General features: G+C 35.9%; 2 protein-coding genes and 1 long non-coding RNA gene across 4 annotated transcripts in view; all 3 read left to right on the forward strand.

Annotated features, from left to right (window-relative positions):
* The window catches only part of LOC114663179 (mucin-16-like), a 33,126-nt gene extending 30,037 nt beyond the window's left edge, over positions 1–3,089 (forward strand). Inside the window, exons 25-27 of the mRNA XM_051935419.1 lie at positions 1,685–1,854; positions 2,066–2,089; positions 2,692–3,089. Coding sequence (XP_051791379.1) covers positions 1,685–1,854; positions 2,066–2,089; positions 2,692–2,786 — 289 coding nt within the window. The 3' untranslated portion in view covers positions 2,787–3,089. The remainder of the gene's footprint in view (positions 1–1,684; positions 1,855–2,065; positions 2,090–2,691) is intronic.
* A 936-nt stretch (positions 3,090–4,025) lies between these two features.
* On the forward strand, positions 4,026–5,940 carry LOC127529935 (uncharacterized). The gene is made up of 2 exons (XR_007936535.1): positions 4,026–4,122; positions 5,773–5,940. It is a non-coding gene; the product is annotated as an uncharacterized LOC127529935 (long non-coding RNA).
* Positions 5,941–6,742: 802 nt separating this feature from the next.
* Positions 6,743–14,225, forward strand: LOC127529929 (mucin-16-like). 2 transcript variants are annotated; one of them, XM_051935309.1, is made up of 12 exons: positions 6,743–6,856; positions 7,117–7,217; positions 7,476–7,543; positions 7,918–8,087; positions 8,383–8,415; positions 8,840–8,940; positions 9,247–9,314; positions 9,903–10,072; positions 10,290–10,322; positions 10,887–10,987; positions 13,345–13,412; positions 14,000–14,225. In XM_051935309.1, exons 1-12 carry the CDS (start codon positions 6,823–6,825, stop codon positions 14,181–14,183), a joined length of 1,131 nt encoding a protein of 376 aa, XP_051791269.1. In that variant the 5' UTR covers positions 6,743–6,822; the 3' UTR covers positions 14,184–14,225. The 2 variants fall into 2 exon arrangements, with proteins under 2 accessions (XP_051791269.1, XP_051791268.1); XM_051935308.1 differs by lacking the exon at positions 10,887–10,987 and adding an exon at positions 12,941–13,041.
* The last annotated feature ends 49 nt before the right edge of the window (positions 14,226–14,274 follow it).

The following is a 14,274-nucleotide window of genomic DNA, read 5'->3' on the forward strand; positions in this document are numbered from 1 at the left end:
CCCGTGTTTTCATCTTGTCATTCTGTTAATTACAGGTAAGGAGCACTGTTATATAATTGTACTCAATCATCTCAAATCAAAGAAAATTCTATGGAGATGTAATGTAGGAACTCTAGATTAGCCCACTGTCAGTGAATGGGATATCTGCATGTCTACCCTGTGATGCACTGCTGGCCTGAAAAGGGTCACAATCACGTTACAAACATAGCTGTATGGACTGGTAACAGCTAACCATAGCCGTGAAAGAGATAAGTGCAAAAAACTTGAACAAAATGATGTACACCTTAAAATTCACAAAGCTGTTGGAAGGTATTGGTTTAATGTCTCAAAGTACTGTATGACGCATAAACAACACAGAAATGACGTGCCAAGGGATAATGTCATCTCACTTCAAGTTATAGAAATACATAAAAGGGGGAAAAAGAAAGTGCCTGAGCAGCAAGAAAGAGTTCAGAGAAAGAATGTGCTGCTCCTTCAGTTCTTTCACACCTGAAGACGAAGATAATATGAAATCATTAGGTAGTGAGGACGTCTAAAAAGATGAGTTGAGGCTCCAGCTACAGTGAGCTGTAAAAATAAATCACCAGGGTTAGATGAGTCACAGTATGGAGACTCTGATGTACCATCACAGTATTGAGAGAGAAGGCGTGGTAGGCCAGTTATTGTGGGAGTTCAAGATCCACCCATGCTAGCAATGTGTAAAATGAGCATTATTTTGCTATAATAAAAATAGGAAAGATACTTTAGTACTTATAATGTCAAATCAAAATATAAACCTGAACACTTGAAAAAAAAATCCTAGTTCTTAAGTAGTTAATTTCAAATAGTAAGCGATCACAATATATACAAATAAACACATTCAAGCCAAGATTAATTAAAATGACCTCGGTACAATAATGAGGCAAAAGTTACCTACTTATTCTGCAGCTACACATTTAGCACAATATGACAAACAATATATTCACTTTCTACTTCAAAGTTTTATAGAGAGATAATTCTGTTATCCTCAATTGTGACAAAGGCACCATCAATTTATTTGCTTGAGTTCAAGGACTCTTTCTCTTCGACTGTTTATTGCTTGTGGCCCCAGTTTCTCTCAGGAGGATCACAACTGCGGTTTCTCAGTAAAATTATTTTTTTTGTTGGGGTGTTGCAAGAATGCTGTGTCATCGAGATACATGCCAGTTTGTACAAATCCACCAAGGCATGCTTATGGAGTCATTGGTGATGAAAACTTATCGGTGGTTCTTCACTTTGTGTCCTTCTTGTTCCTTCCTTTCCAGTAGTTGTACAGCTTCAAAACACTCAATTGCTGACAGTACCTTGTTCCTATAGTCCACAGCGTCAATGTTAAGCCAGAGCACGTAGCAGTGCTTGAGGGAAGTGTTTGTAAGACTTTTCCTGTACCCCATTATTTAACCCCGACATTACTGCCACAATGTCATAATACCGATAGCAGATAAATGTATGTCTAAATAACAAAGAATGTGTGCCACTTTTATAGTTTTCAGCAGATTATGCTTGCAAACCATGAGCCGAACTGTAAAAACTGTGGGTGTGCTAGGCCAGTTATTGTTATAGTGCCACCCATGCTAATTATGTGGAAAAACAGTCTATTATTTTGTTGTACTGCCAAATAACGTAGGAAAATGACATTAGTAACCATAAATATCTTTCATTACAGTGCGGGTCCCCAAAACGTTACAAAAGTAGTGATCAGCTGTGGGTTCAAAAATGGCACGTCTCTGCCTGATTTCAACAAATACATCATCTATGACTTGCTTCAAAATGAAACCCAAAACGGCACCAACTTGGGACCGTATACAATGGAGCCCAACAGCCTCTATGTGAACAGTAAGTGTCGCTGCTACATTTTCTGTTAAGAGAGAAATTGTGTAAAAAGAAATTAAAAGGTGTTTTACTGCTTAAAATCACTTAAGAAAGAATTGAATGAGAATGGAGCTACAGGTTTAAGCACTAACTCTTGGGCTAAATTAATGAATAAAAAAGAAATTAATCAATATTTATTATATTAATAATAAAATTGTTTATCTCTTTTTTTCAGACTATCAAAAACAACCTACTGTTAGTGAGTATTCTTTTGAAAAATATTTCATACAATCTAACATATTTCAAAATTATACTTATATTATACTGAACACTAAACTAAGCAAGGACTACAGTGTGTGCGTGACACTTTTTATTTAACGTTTAATCTGGCATCAGGGAAACAAAAATGTCTTCTGTTTTAGTATGAAACAATAAATTGTAACCATATTTAAAGACGACATGAAAATTCTTCTTTGGTTAAAGCCACTGTGCCCTCGAAAAACAAACTCAGCCCAGTAGATTGAAGAAAATTCAAAGTCATCTGGTGAAATAGTCAGGTAGCGGCTTGATGTAAACAGCAGGGAGAGTGCCAGAACTAAAGCTCACTCACAAGAGCAACAGTTTAGCATTCACGTGGGGGTCAGAAGAACCATTCTGAATGTGCAGCATTGTGCAAATAAAACTAATAGTACAGAATGGAAAGTTAAGTAAAGTGAGTGTGACACAACAAAAGATGAATTATCAACAATGTAAGCAAAAAAATATGATTTAAATGGAATTATAGTCTCTTGTGAGTCAGTATAAAAGATACTGGATGATATGTTCCAGCTAACTTGCAAACTTTCTTTTCATAAAACACAGTTCCAACGGTCAGCACCTCAACCAGCACAGCTTCTTCAACAGCCAGCACATTATCCGACGCTTCAGCAAACACAACTCCAAGTAAGAATCTATAAAGGACTGAAAAATTTCAATTCTTTTGCACATGGTTTGTCTCAAATATTCTCATTTCAATGATAGGTTTGAAAAGGTTTTATTAAATCACATAAAGAAAGGCGTTTCAAAATGAGTAATGTCAAAAAGGCACAATTATATTTCATTTTTACTCAGACGTCTGTGACTTGGAAATAGACATTCTTGTATTTTCTTAACAGCCTAAAGTATGTAAAGTAGCTGCAGGTGTATACACTTACTCAGAATGGCTGATATTGATCTCATGCCATAAATGAAGTACTGTAGACATCATCACTGAACATTCATTCATTTTCTGATCCAGTCTACTCCACTGTGCACAATCTTACTCAGGTAGCATTAGGCAAAAAGAAGTAAACATTCTGGACTGTGTCCTAGAAGCACTATTTATATCATTAAAACTTGACATTTTATGAAAATAAATACAAACAACATGAAAGCACAGTGGGTTGCAATGCCATCTCACTCATCTAGTATCTTGCACATAAATTCCACTCCTGGTCTTTGTCAGTGTGGAATCTGCATGTTCTCTTTAGGCCAATGTGGATTTTATTCACACACATCCACAAAGATGCACTGATCAGGTGATCGATTGTATCCAAATGGGTCTCTTCTGAGTGTGTGGGCCTTTTGATTCAATGTCAAAACGGGCTTCTGTCTTACACCCAGTGTTTCTGTGATAGACTCTAGTGTCCAGTGTCCCTAAACTGTATTAGTCAGAATCCCAAATAAATTACGGTATTTAGGTCAAATCTATGTTTTTTAAACTGTCCTGCTCCAGACTTATTAAAAGAATGAAGCTGTTATAAAACAGACTGCTTGCTAAGAGCACAAAGAAGGTAGACAAAAATAATTTATATGAATTGGCCTAAAATGATATACTAAGATCTTGTCTTTGATTCTTTTTCAGAACCAATTTATCTCACTGTCAACTTCACCTTGACCAACCTGCCTTTCACATCAGCATTAAACGACAAAAACAACATCATAGCAAAAAACATTACATCCCTGGTAAGTTTTTGAATCTGCACTGGAATTTAAAGAAAAAAGACTTTCATTGAAAACAAATGATAAGTCAATTTGTAAGTGTTTGTAGAAAACATTTAAAAGTTTCAAGGTGTCATTTTTAGACTGTTCACAAAATAGTTGTAACATGTACAAGTATCAAACCCTTGGTCTTAATGACAGCAAAAGAACTAAAAACATAAACGAAGTTAAGCTGATGCCTAAAATTGTTTTTTATTCCACCTAGGCTGACCAACTTCTTCACAACAGCACGTTGGCTCCCGTGTTTTCATCTTGTCATTCTGTTAATTACAGGTAAGGAGCACTGTTTTATAATTTACTCAATCATCTCAAATCAAAGAAAATACTATGGAGATGTAATGTAGGAATTCTAGATTAGCCATTTGTCAGTGAATGGGATGTCTGCATGTGTACCCTGTGATGCACTGCTGGCCTGAAAAGGGTCACAATCACGTTACAAACAGAGCTGTATGGATTGGTAAACAGCTAATCATAGCCATGAAACAGGTAAGTGCAAAAAACTTGAACAAAATGATGTACACCTTAAAATTCACAAAGCTGTTGGAAGGTATTGGTTTAATGTCTCACAGTAGTGTATGACGCATAAACAACACAGAAATGATGTGCCAAGGGATAATGTCATCTCACTTCAAGTTATAGAAATACATTAAAGGGGGAAAAAGAAAGTGCCTGAGCAGCAAGAAAGAGTTTAGAGAAAGAATGTGCTGCTCCTTAAGTACTGTCACAACTGAAGACGAAGACAATGTGAAATCATTAGGTAGTGAGGACGTCTAAAAAGATGAGTTGAGACTCCAGCTACAGTGAGCTGTAAAAGTAAATCACCAGGGTAAGATGAGTCACAGTATGGAGATTCTGATGTACCATCACAGTATTGAGAGAGAAGGCATGGTAGGCCAGTTATTGTGGGAGTTCAAGATCCACCCATGTTAGCAATGTGTAAAATGAGCATTATTTTGCTATAATAAAAATAGCAAAGATACTTTAGTACTTATAATGTCAAATCAAAATAAAAACCCAAACACTTGAAAAAAATTCCTAGCTACTTACGGTAAGTAGTTAATTTCAAATAGTAAGCGATCACAATATATACAAATAAACACATTCAAGCCAAGATTAATTAAAATGACCTAGGCACAATAATGAGGCAAAAGTTAGCTACTTATTCTGCAGCTATATATTTAGCACAATATGACAAAGAATATATTCACTTTCTACTTCAAAGTTTTATAGAGAGATAATTCTGTTATCATCAATTGTGACAAAGGCACCATCAATTTATTTGCTTGAGTTCAAGGACTCTTTCTCTTCGACTGTTAATTGCTTGTGGCCCCAGTTTCTCTCAGGAGGATCACAACTGCGGTTTCTCAGTAAAATTATTTTTTTTGTTGGGGTGTTGCAAGCATGCTGTGTCATCGAGATTCATGCCAGTTTGTACAAATCCACCAAGGCGTGCTTATGGAGTCATTGGTGATGAAAACTAGTCGGTGGTTCTTCACTTTGTGTCCTTCTTGTTCCTTCCTTTCCAGTAGTTGTACAGCTTCAAAACACTCAGTTGCTGACAGTACCTTGTTCCTATAGTCCACAGCATCAATGTTAAGCCAGAGCATGTGGCAGTGCTTGAGGGAAGTGTGTGTAAGACTTTACCTGTACCCCATTATTTAACCCCCACTTTACTGCCACGATGTCATAACACCGATAGCAGATGAATTTACAGTATGTCTAGATAACAAAGAATGTGTGCCATTTTTATAGTTTTCAGCAGATTATGCTTGCAAACCATGAGCCGAACTGTAAAAACTGAGGGTGTGCTACGCCAGTTAATGCTAGAGTGGCACCTGTGCTAATTATGTGGAAAAATAGTCTATTATTTTGTTGTACTGCAAAAAAAGTAGGAAAATGAATATGAAATATGTTTCATTACAGTGCAGGCCCCCAAAACGTTACAAAAGCAGTGATCAGCTGTGGGTTCAAGAATGACACGTCTCTGCCTCAATTCAACAAATACATCATCTATGACTTGCTTCAAAATAAAACCCAAAACGGCACCAACTTGGGACCGTATACAATGGAGCCTAACAGCCTCTATGTGAACAGTAAGTGTCACTGCTACATTTTCTGCTGAGAAATTGTGTAAAAAGAAATTAAAAGATGTTTTACTGCTTAAAATCACTTAAGAAAGAATTGAATGAGAATGGAGCTACAGGTTTAAGCCCTAACTCTTGGGCTAAATTAATGAATAAAAAAGATATTAATCAATATTTAATTATTATATTAATAATAAAATTGTTTATCTCTTTTTTTAGACTATCAAAAGCAACTTGCTGTCAGTAAGTAATCTTAAGAAAAACTTTTCATTCAATCTAGCATATTTGAAAATTATATTTTTAGTATATTGAACACTAAACTAAGGAAGGACTACAGTGTCTGCCTTACACTTTTTAACATTTCATCTGGCATCTGGGAAACAGAAATGTCTGTTATAGTATAAAACAATAAATCATAACTATTTAAAGATAACATGAACATTCTTCTTTGGTTAAAGCCACTGTGCCCTTAATACACAAACTCAGCCCAATATTTTAAGGAAAATTCTAAGTCATTAGGTCTAATGCTTTGTAAATGGCTTGATGTAAACAGTAAGGTGAGCCCAGGACTAAAAGCTCACTCCAAGTGCAACAGTTTGGCATTCATGTGGGTGTAAATCGAATCTTTTTGAATATACAGCAGTGAGCAAAATAAAACTACTAGCACAAAATGGAAAGTTAGGTACAGTCAATGTCACGCCATCATCAACAATGTAAGCAACAAAGTGATTTAAACAGAATTGGAGTCTCTTGTGAATCACTATAAAGGAGACTGTACGGTAGGTGTGTTCCAGCTAACTTGTAAAATTTCTTTTCACAAAACACAGTTCCAACGGTCAACACCTCAACGGTCAACACTACACAGAGTACGGTGCCTCCAACAGTCAGCATGCCATTCAGCACTTCAGCAAACACAAGTGCAAGTAAGAATCTAACCTGGTCTGATAAATGTCATTTCCTTCACACATGAGCCGTTCATTATTGAGTGTAATAAGATGTCGGTAAATAATATGAAGCTTTCTCAAACCTGACTTGGGGGCTTAGTGGCACCCCTTCTGGTTAAAATGGGTATATGATGCTGCAGAGTAGAATTTTCACTTTTTCAAATAACAAATTACGGTAGTTTTCAAAATAAATAAACACTATTGCATTAATGAATAATTTGTAATTTTTTCATTTGCAGATATAATTTATTTCTCTATCAAATTCAACTTGACAAACCTGCCATTCAATGAACAACTCACAAACAAAAGCAGCCCTGTACCACAAAACATCACACATCTGGTAAATGTTTTGCAATGTTGCAATATTGCACAGTTCTTAAGAAATGAGAATGTAAATGTTCTAGACTAAGAAATATAAAAAAATATCAGATAACTATGATTGGAAGTAGTGAACTCAGACCTTATTGAGGCATGGTGACAATGTACTATATTTAATAGACAAAAATTCTTCAGTTTATGAATAGTTCCAGTCCTTGAGTACATTGCTCTTTGATTGTGATTTACCATGAAGAGTAATGTAAGCACTTTAATCCTCTAGGTCACTCAAGTTCTTCAGAACAGCAGTTTGTATTCGGAGCTTTCTTCTTGTCAGTTTGATTCCTTCAGGTAATAACCAACAATATTCTATGCAGGGAGGCTAACAGGACTTTTATTCACAGTAGCTTGCATATTGTTACTTTTTAATGTCTCTAATAATTTATATGAATTTAGTCACAGTTACTTTTCCCACGTATGTAATATGTATCCTATATTAGTAATGTCAATAAAATGTACAGTAAGCAGTCCTGCCCTGGGCCCCTTCTATTTGAACATCCTGTGTGCTTCCTATTTTCCAACCTTTTGACATCAAATTTCTAAAAAATCTGCAGCTTACCTAAAACTGTGTTTCACTTAAAATCCATGCATAGGGGAACAATCCAGCAAAGCATTTTATTATAAATAAAACCTATCGTATAAGTTTGTAATCTACTACTTTTTAGTCATGGACCCAACACCAGCACGGCAGTGCACATCACCTGTCAGTTCAAGAACGACACTGCATCGATGAACCTGGACAGGGTAGCCATATATGAACATCTCAACAATGGAACTCAAAACAGTAGGGCACTGGGACCATATAACATGGACCCCAACAGCCTCTATGTCAATGGTAAGTGTCACTAGCTTTATTTTATTAGCCATGTTTCACCAGCATACAAAACTTAAAGCATCTCTTTGCGTTTTTCAATCTAAAGACGAATGAAGCCATGTACATTTGGTAGATAAACTGCAAAATAAACATCCATTTTGTAATGTTTTTGCTAATTTTGGTGTATCTGCTAATCCACCTATTTTCGTGTCATTTACAATTACATTTTTTTCCAATTGCTGAGACATAATCTAAACAGATGTTGCAGTGTATGTAGTATTTTGATTTTTCATCTTCAACTTCCTCTGTCCTCCAGGTTACCATCCCATACAACCAGTTCCTGCACCATGTAAGTGTCCTTAGTTTTAATATGATGGGACTATATTACTAAAAAAAAATCAGATATATTTGCACAGTATAGCACCTGCCTGTCACAAATGCTGTCCCAAAGTGTTTTGCAAACCCAGAGTTCTCAAAAAGTCACTTACATGTATTATTAAGTCCCGAAGAACAGAAAGCTTTTACTGAAGATGTCATAGTGCCTTATTGGTGGGGGTTCAACTAGCAACCTGCTCAGCACTGCAAACTTAACAGTAAAAGCTCACACACAGTGTCCTCTGTTTCCAGCTTTGGTTTATTTTACTGTTAAACTGAAGCTTTACAACCATTGCCATCATTTTAGAGCTCCAAACAGGGAAGAAAATAAACAGCCTTGAGGCAAAAATGTTAGTAATATTGTGTACAGTAACAAGTTGTCCTTCTCCCCTCTGCAGCTCCACTTTATTTCACGATTAACTTCACAATCACCAACCTGAACTTCACAGATAACCTCGACAACAAAAGTAGTTTGGTGTCAAACAACATCCAATCACTGGTAAGTCTTCAGAACAGTTGGCATTGTGATATTATCGCTTTCATTCAAGATATAAAAATGGCAGACTAGTATGTAGAAAAATAACTTTAGTCTCATACCCAAAATCAAGTTAACTGCTGCACAGAAGGCTCAGAAAATCACTGAAAAGACTGTGATGAGGAATTTCTATTAGCATCTGTTATAGAACAACCTAACTTCTAATCTGACTCAATTTTACATTCTCTGCTTTCCTTTTCACTTAGAAGTAATTTTGAGTAAAATATCTGTGTTAATGATGGCAAACCAAACTCTTCTTCCTCTCTCTAGATGACCAACGTGCTTCAAAACAGCAATTTGACTTCAGAGCTTTCTTCTTGTCAGCCTGCTTCCTTCAGGTAACAACCTGCAACATTTTTTCTTTCAAAGAATATTATTTGATGCAGACTATTTGTATTAATTTAATTTTTTGCTACTGACCTAATGACATTTGCATAACTTGTTGACAATGTACAAACATTCCCATCATCACCTTGTTTAATCATTTAGTGGTGTCCAAACTAGAAAAATAAGACCTTACCATTTAGAGGACAGAAATGTAACAATGTAATTACAAAGTAGGAGGAATTACACAATTATAATCAGGTCCTAATGAGAAAATTTCTTTTATAATAATTAATAACCACTTCATTGTCAGCAACCCTACATGTTCTCTATTTTTCAAGCACTTGATTTTTCAGTTGTAGCCGAGTATTGTAAAGCTAAGTAAAAGCTACCTCTCTTGGATGGGCAGCTTAAACTAATCATAATGTATGCGGGTGTCTGTCACTTGTTCAAAGGAGCAACACTGTAAGCCATTGAAAGAAAAGCCTTATCAATTAGAATCATTTGGAGATTACACTGGATTTACCCAGAATTCAACACATCAAAGCATAATGACTTCAATTAAAAAACATTTCTTCCTTTCAATATTTATTCTTTTTCAGTCAAGGACCCAGTAACAGTACAGAAGTGGTGCTCAGTTGCACGTTTAAGAATAACACTTCACAGATGAACCCCGACAGGGTGGCTGTCTATGAAGCGATCGACAATGGAACTAACGGCAGCACAGCATTGGGGCCGTACAGTATGGACCCCAACAGCCTCTATGTCAATGGTGCGCAATTTGATATGTTTTTAATGAGTTTCTCACAAGTTCAAAAAGTTTAAGTTCAAATAGCAGTGTAGTCATGTACACCTGGGCAGACAAACAAAGAATTAAAACACTCGTCAGAGAATGGATTTTTTTTCTTTCATTGTGATATATGCCATATTTTTTTTAATATGACCAGAGTCTCCCTCCTTTCCTATTCATTTTTTCATCTCTCTTTCAGGATACCATGCCGTGGTCCCAACACCTACTCCATGTAAGTGTTCAGCATTTTATTTTAAATACATTATGTCTATGAGATAAACAGAAATGTTTTATCTGACAAAGGAATGAAAATAAATGACGTTTAATTAAGTAGATTCATAGTTATGCAACATTCAATATGACAGATAACAGATTTATGAAAGTAAATTATTATTCTTGCTCTTTTAAAAGACACTAACCAATGCACAACATTTACACTATATAGCACCTGCCTGTCACAAATGCTGTCCCAAAGTGTTTTGCAAACCCAGAGTATTCAAAAAGTCACTTACATGTATTATTAAGTCCCGAAGAACAGAAAGCTTTTACTGAAGATGTCATAGTGCCTTATTTGTGGGGGTTCAACTAGCAACCTGCTCAGCACTGCAAACTTAACAGTAAAAGCTCACACACAGTGTCCTCTGTTTCCAGCTTTGGTTTATTTTACTGTTAACTGAAGCTTCACAACCATTGCCATCATTTTAGAGCTCCAAACAGGGAAGAAAATAAACAGCCTTGAGGCAAAAATGTTAGTAATATTGTGTACAGTAACAAGTTGTCCTTCTCCCCTCTGCAGCTCCACTTTATTTCACGATTAACTTCACACTCACCAACCTGAACTTCACAGATAACCTCGACAACAAAAGTAGTTTGGTGTCAAACAACATCCAATCGCTGGTAAGTCTTCAGAACAGTTGGCATTGTGATATTATCTCTTTCATTCAAGATATAAAAATGGCAGACTAGTATGTAGAAAAATAACTTTAGTCTCATACCCAAAAGCAAGTTAACTGCTGCACAGAAGGCTCAGAAAATCACTGAAAAGACTGTGATGAGGAATTTCTATTAGCATCTGTTATAGAACAAACTAACTTCTAATCTGACTCAATTTTCCATTCTCTGCTTTCCTTTTCACTTAGAAGTAATTTTGAGTAAAATATCTGTGTTAATGATGGCAAACCAAACTCTTCTTCCTCTCTCTAGATGACCAACGTGCTTCAAAACAGCAATTTGACTTCGGAGCTTTCTTCTTGTCAGCCTGCTTCCTTCAGGTAACAACCTGCAACATTTTTTCTTTCAAAGAATATTATTTGATGCAGACTATTTGTATTAATTTCATTTTTTGCTACTGACCTAATGACATTTGCATAACTTGTTGACAATGTACAAACATTCCCATCATCACCTTGTTTAATCATTTAGTGGTGTCCAAACTAGAAAAATAAGACCTTACCATTTAAGAGGACAGAAATGTAACAATGCAATTACAAAGTAGGAGGAATTACACAATTATAATCAGGTCCTAATGAGAAAATTTCTTTTATGATAATTAATAACCACTTCATTGTCAGCAACCCTACATGTTCTCTATTTTTCAAGCACTTGATTTTTCAGTTGTAGCCGAGTATTGTAAAGCTAAGTAAAAGCTACCTCTCTTGGATGGGCAGCTTAAACTAATCATAATGTATGCGGGTGTCTGTCACTTGTTCAAAGGAGCAACACTGTAAGCCATTGAAAGAAAAGCCTTATCAATTAGAATCATTTGGAGATTACACTGGATTTACCCAGAATTCAACACATCAAAGCATAATGACTTCAATTAAAAAACATTTCTTCCTTTCAATATTTATTCTTTTTCAGTCAAGGATCCAGTAACAGTACAGAAGTGGTGCTCAGTTGCACGTTTAAGAATAACACTTCACAGATGAACCCCGACAGGGTGGCTGTCTATGAAGCGATCGACAATGGAACTAACGGCAGCACAGCATTGGGGCCGTACAGTATGGACCCCAACAGCCTCTATGTCAATGGTGCGCAATTTTGATATGTTTTTAAATTGTTTCTCACAAGTTCAAAATGTTTAAGTTCAAATAGCAGTGTAGTCATGTACACCTGGGCAGACAAACAAAGAATTAAAACACTCGTCAGAGAATGGATTTTTTTTTCTTTCATTGTGATATATAATGCCATATTTTTTTTAATATGACCAGAGTCTCCCTCCTTTCCTATTCATTTTTTCATCTCTCTTTCAGGATACCATGTCGTGGTCCCAACACCTACTCCATGTAAGTGTTCAGCATTTTATTGTACATACATTATGTCTATGAGATAAACAGAAATGTTTTATCTGACAAAGGAATGAAAATAAATGACGTTTAATTAAGTAGATTCATAGTTATGCAACATTCAATATGACAGATAACAGATTTGTGAAAGTAAATTATTATTCTTGCTCTTTTAAAAGACACTAACCAATGCACAACATTTGCACAGTATAGCACCTGCCTGTCACAAATGCTGTCCCAAAGTGTTTTGCAAACCCAGAGTTTTCAAAAAGTCACTTACATGTATTATTAAGTCCCGAAGAACAGAAAGCTTTTACTGAAGATGCCATAGTGCCTTATTTGTGGGGGTTCAACTAGCAACCTGTTCAGCACTGCAAACTTAACAGTAAAAGCTCACACACAGTGTCCTCTGTTTCCAGCTTTGGTTTATTTTACTGTTAAACTGAAGCTTCACAACCATTGCCATCATTTTAGAGCTCCAAACAGGGAAGAAAATAAACAGCCTTGAGGCAAAAATGTTAGTAATATTGTGTACAGTAACAAGCTGTCCTTCTCCCCTCTGCAGCTCCACTTTATTTCACGATTAACTTCACACTCACCAACCTGAACTTCACAGATAACCTCGACAACAAAAGTAGTTTGGTGTCAAACAACATCCAATCGCTGGTAAGTCTTCAGAACAGTTGGCATTGTGATATTATCTCTTTCATTCAAGATATAAAAATGGCAGACTAGTATGTAGAAAAATAACTTTAGTCTCATACCAAAAGCAAGTTAACTGCTGCACAGAAGGCTCAGAAAATCACTGAAAAGACTGTGATGAGGAATTTCTATTAGCATCTGTTATAGAACAACCTAACTTCTAATCTGACTCAATTTTACATTCTGTTTTCCTTTTCACTTAGAAGTAATTTTGAGTAAAATATCTGTGTTAATGATGGCAAACCAAACTCTTCTTCCTCTCTCTAGATGACCAACGTGCTTCAAAACAGCAATTTGACTTCAGAGCTTTCTTCTTGTCAGCCTGCTTCCTTCAGGTAACAACCTGCAACATTTTTTCTTTCAAAGAATATTATTTGATGCAGACTATTTGTATTAAGTTAATTTTTTGCTATTGACCTAAACACATTTGCATAACTTGTTGACAATGTACAAACTTTCCCATCATCACCTTGTTTAATCATTTAGTGGTGTCCAAACTAGAAAAATAAGACCTTACCGTTTAGAGGACAGAAATGTAACAATGCAATTACAAAGTAGGAGGAATTACACAATTATAATCAGGTCCTAATGAGAAAATTTCTTTTATAATAATTAATAACCACTTCATTGTCAGCAACCCTACACGTTCTCTATTTTTCAAGCACTTGATTTTTCAGTTGTAGCCGAGTATTGTAAAGCTAAGTAAAAGCTACCTCTCTTACATGGGCAGCTTAAACTAATCATAATGTATGCGGGTGTCTGTCACTTGTTCAAAGGAGCAACACTGTAAGCCATTGAAAGAAAAGCCTTATCAATTAGAATCATTTGGAGATTACACTGGATTTACCCAGAATTCAACACATCAAAGCTAATGACTTCAATTAAAAAACATTTCTTCCTTTCAATATTTATTCTTTTTCAGTCAAGGACCCAGTAACAGTACAGAAGTGGTGCTCAGTTGCACGTTTAAGAACAACACTTCACAGATGAACCCCGACAGGGTGGCTGTCTATGAAGCGATCGACAATGGAACTAACGGCAGCACAGCATTGGGGCCGTACAGTATGGACCCCAACAGCCTCTATGTCAATGGTGCACAATTTTGATATATGTTTTTAATGAGTTTCTCACAAGTTCAAAATGTTTATGTTCAATTGCAGTTTTTTTTGTACAATGGAAAAAATAGTAAGGTATAAT

Source organism: Erpetoichthys calabaricus, chromosome 12 (genome assembly GCF_900747795.2).
Source record: "Erpetoichthys calabaricus chromosome 12, fErpCal1.3, whole genome shotgun sequence".
NCBI classification, from domain to species: Eukaryota; Metazoa; Chordata; class Cladistia; order Polypteriformes; family Polypteridae; genus Erpetoichthys; species Erpetoichthys calabaricus.

Excerpts from the sequence above, each read along its gene's own strand:
- LOC127529929 (XM_051935309.1), top strand. The coding sequence starts at position 6,823 with ATGCCATTCAGCACTTCAGCAAACACAAGTGCAA. Across the intron at positions 7,544-7,917 it reads TGTCAGTTTGATTCCTTCAG|TCATGGACCCAACACCAGCA; the intron begins GTAATAACCAAC and ends ACTACTTTTTAG. Across the intron at positions 8,416-8,839 it reads ACAACCAGTTCCTGCACCAT|CTCCACTTTATTTCACGATT; the intron begins GTAAGTGTCCTT and ends TCCCCTCTGCAG.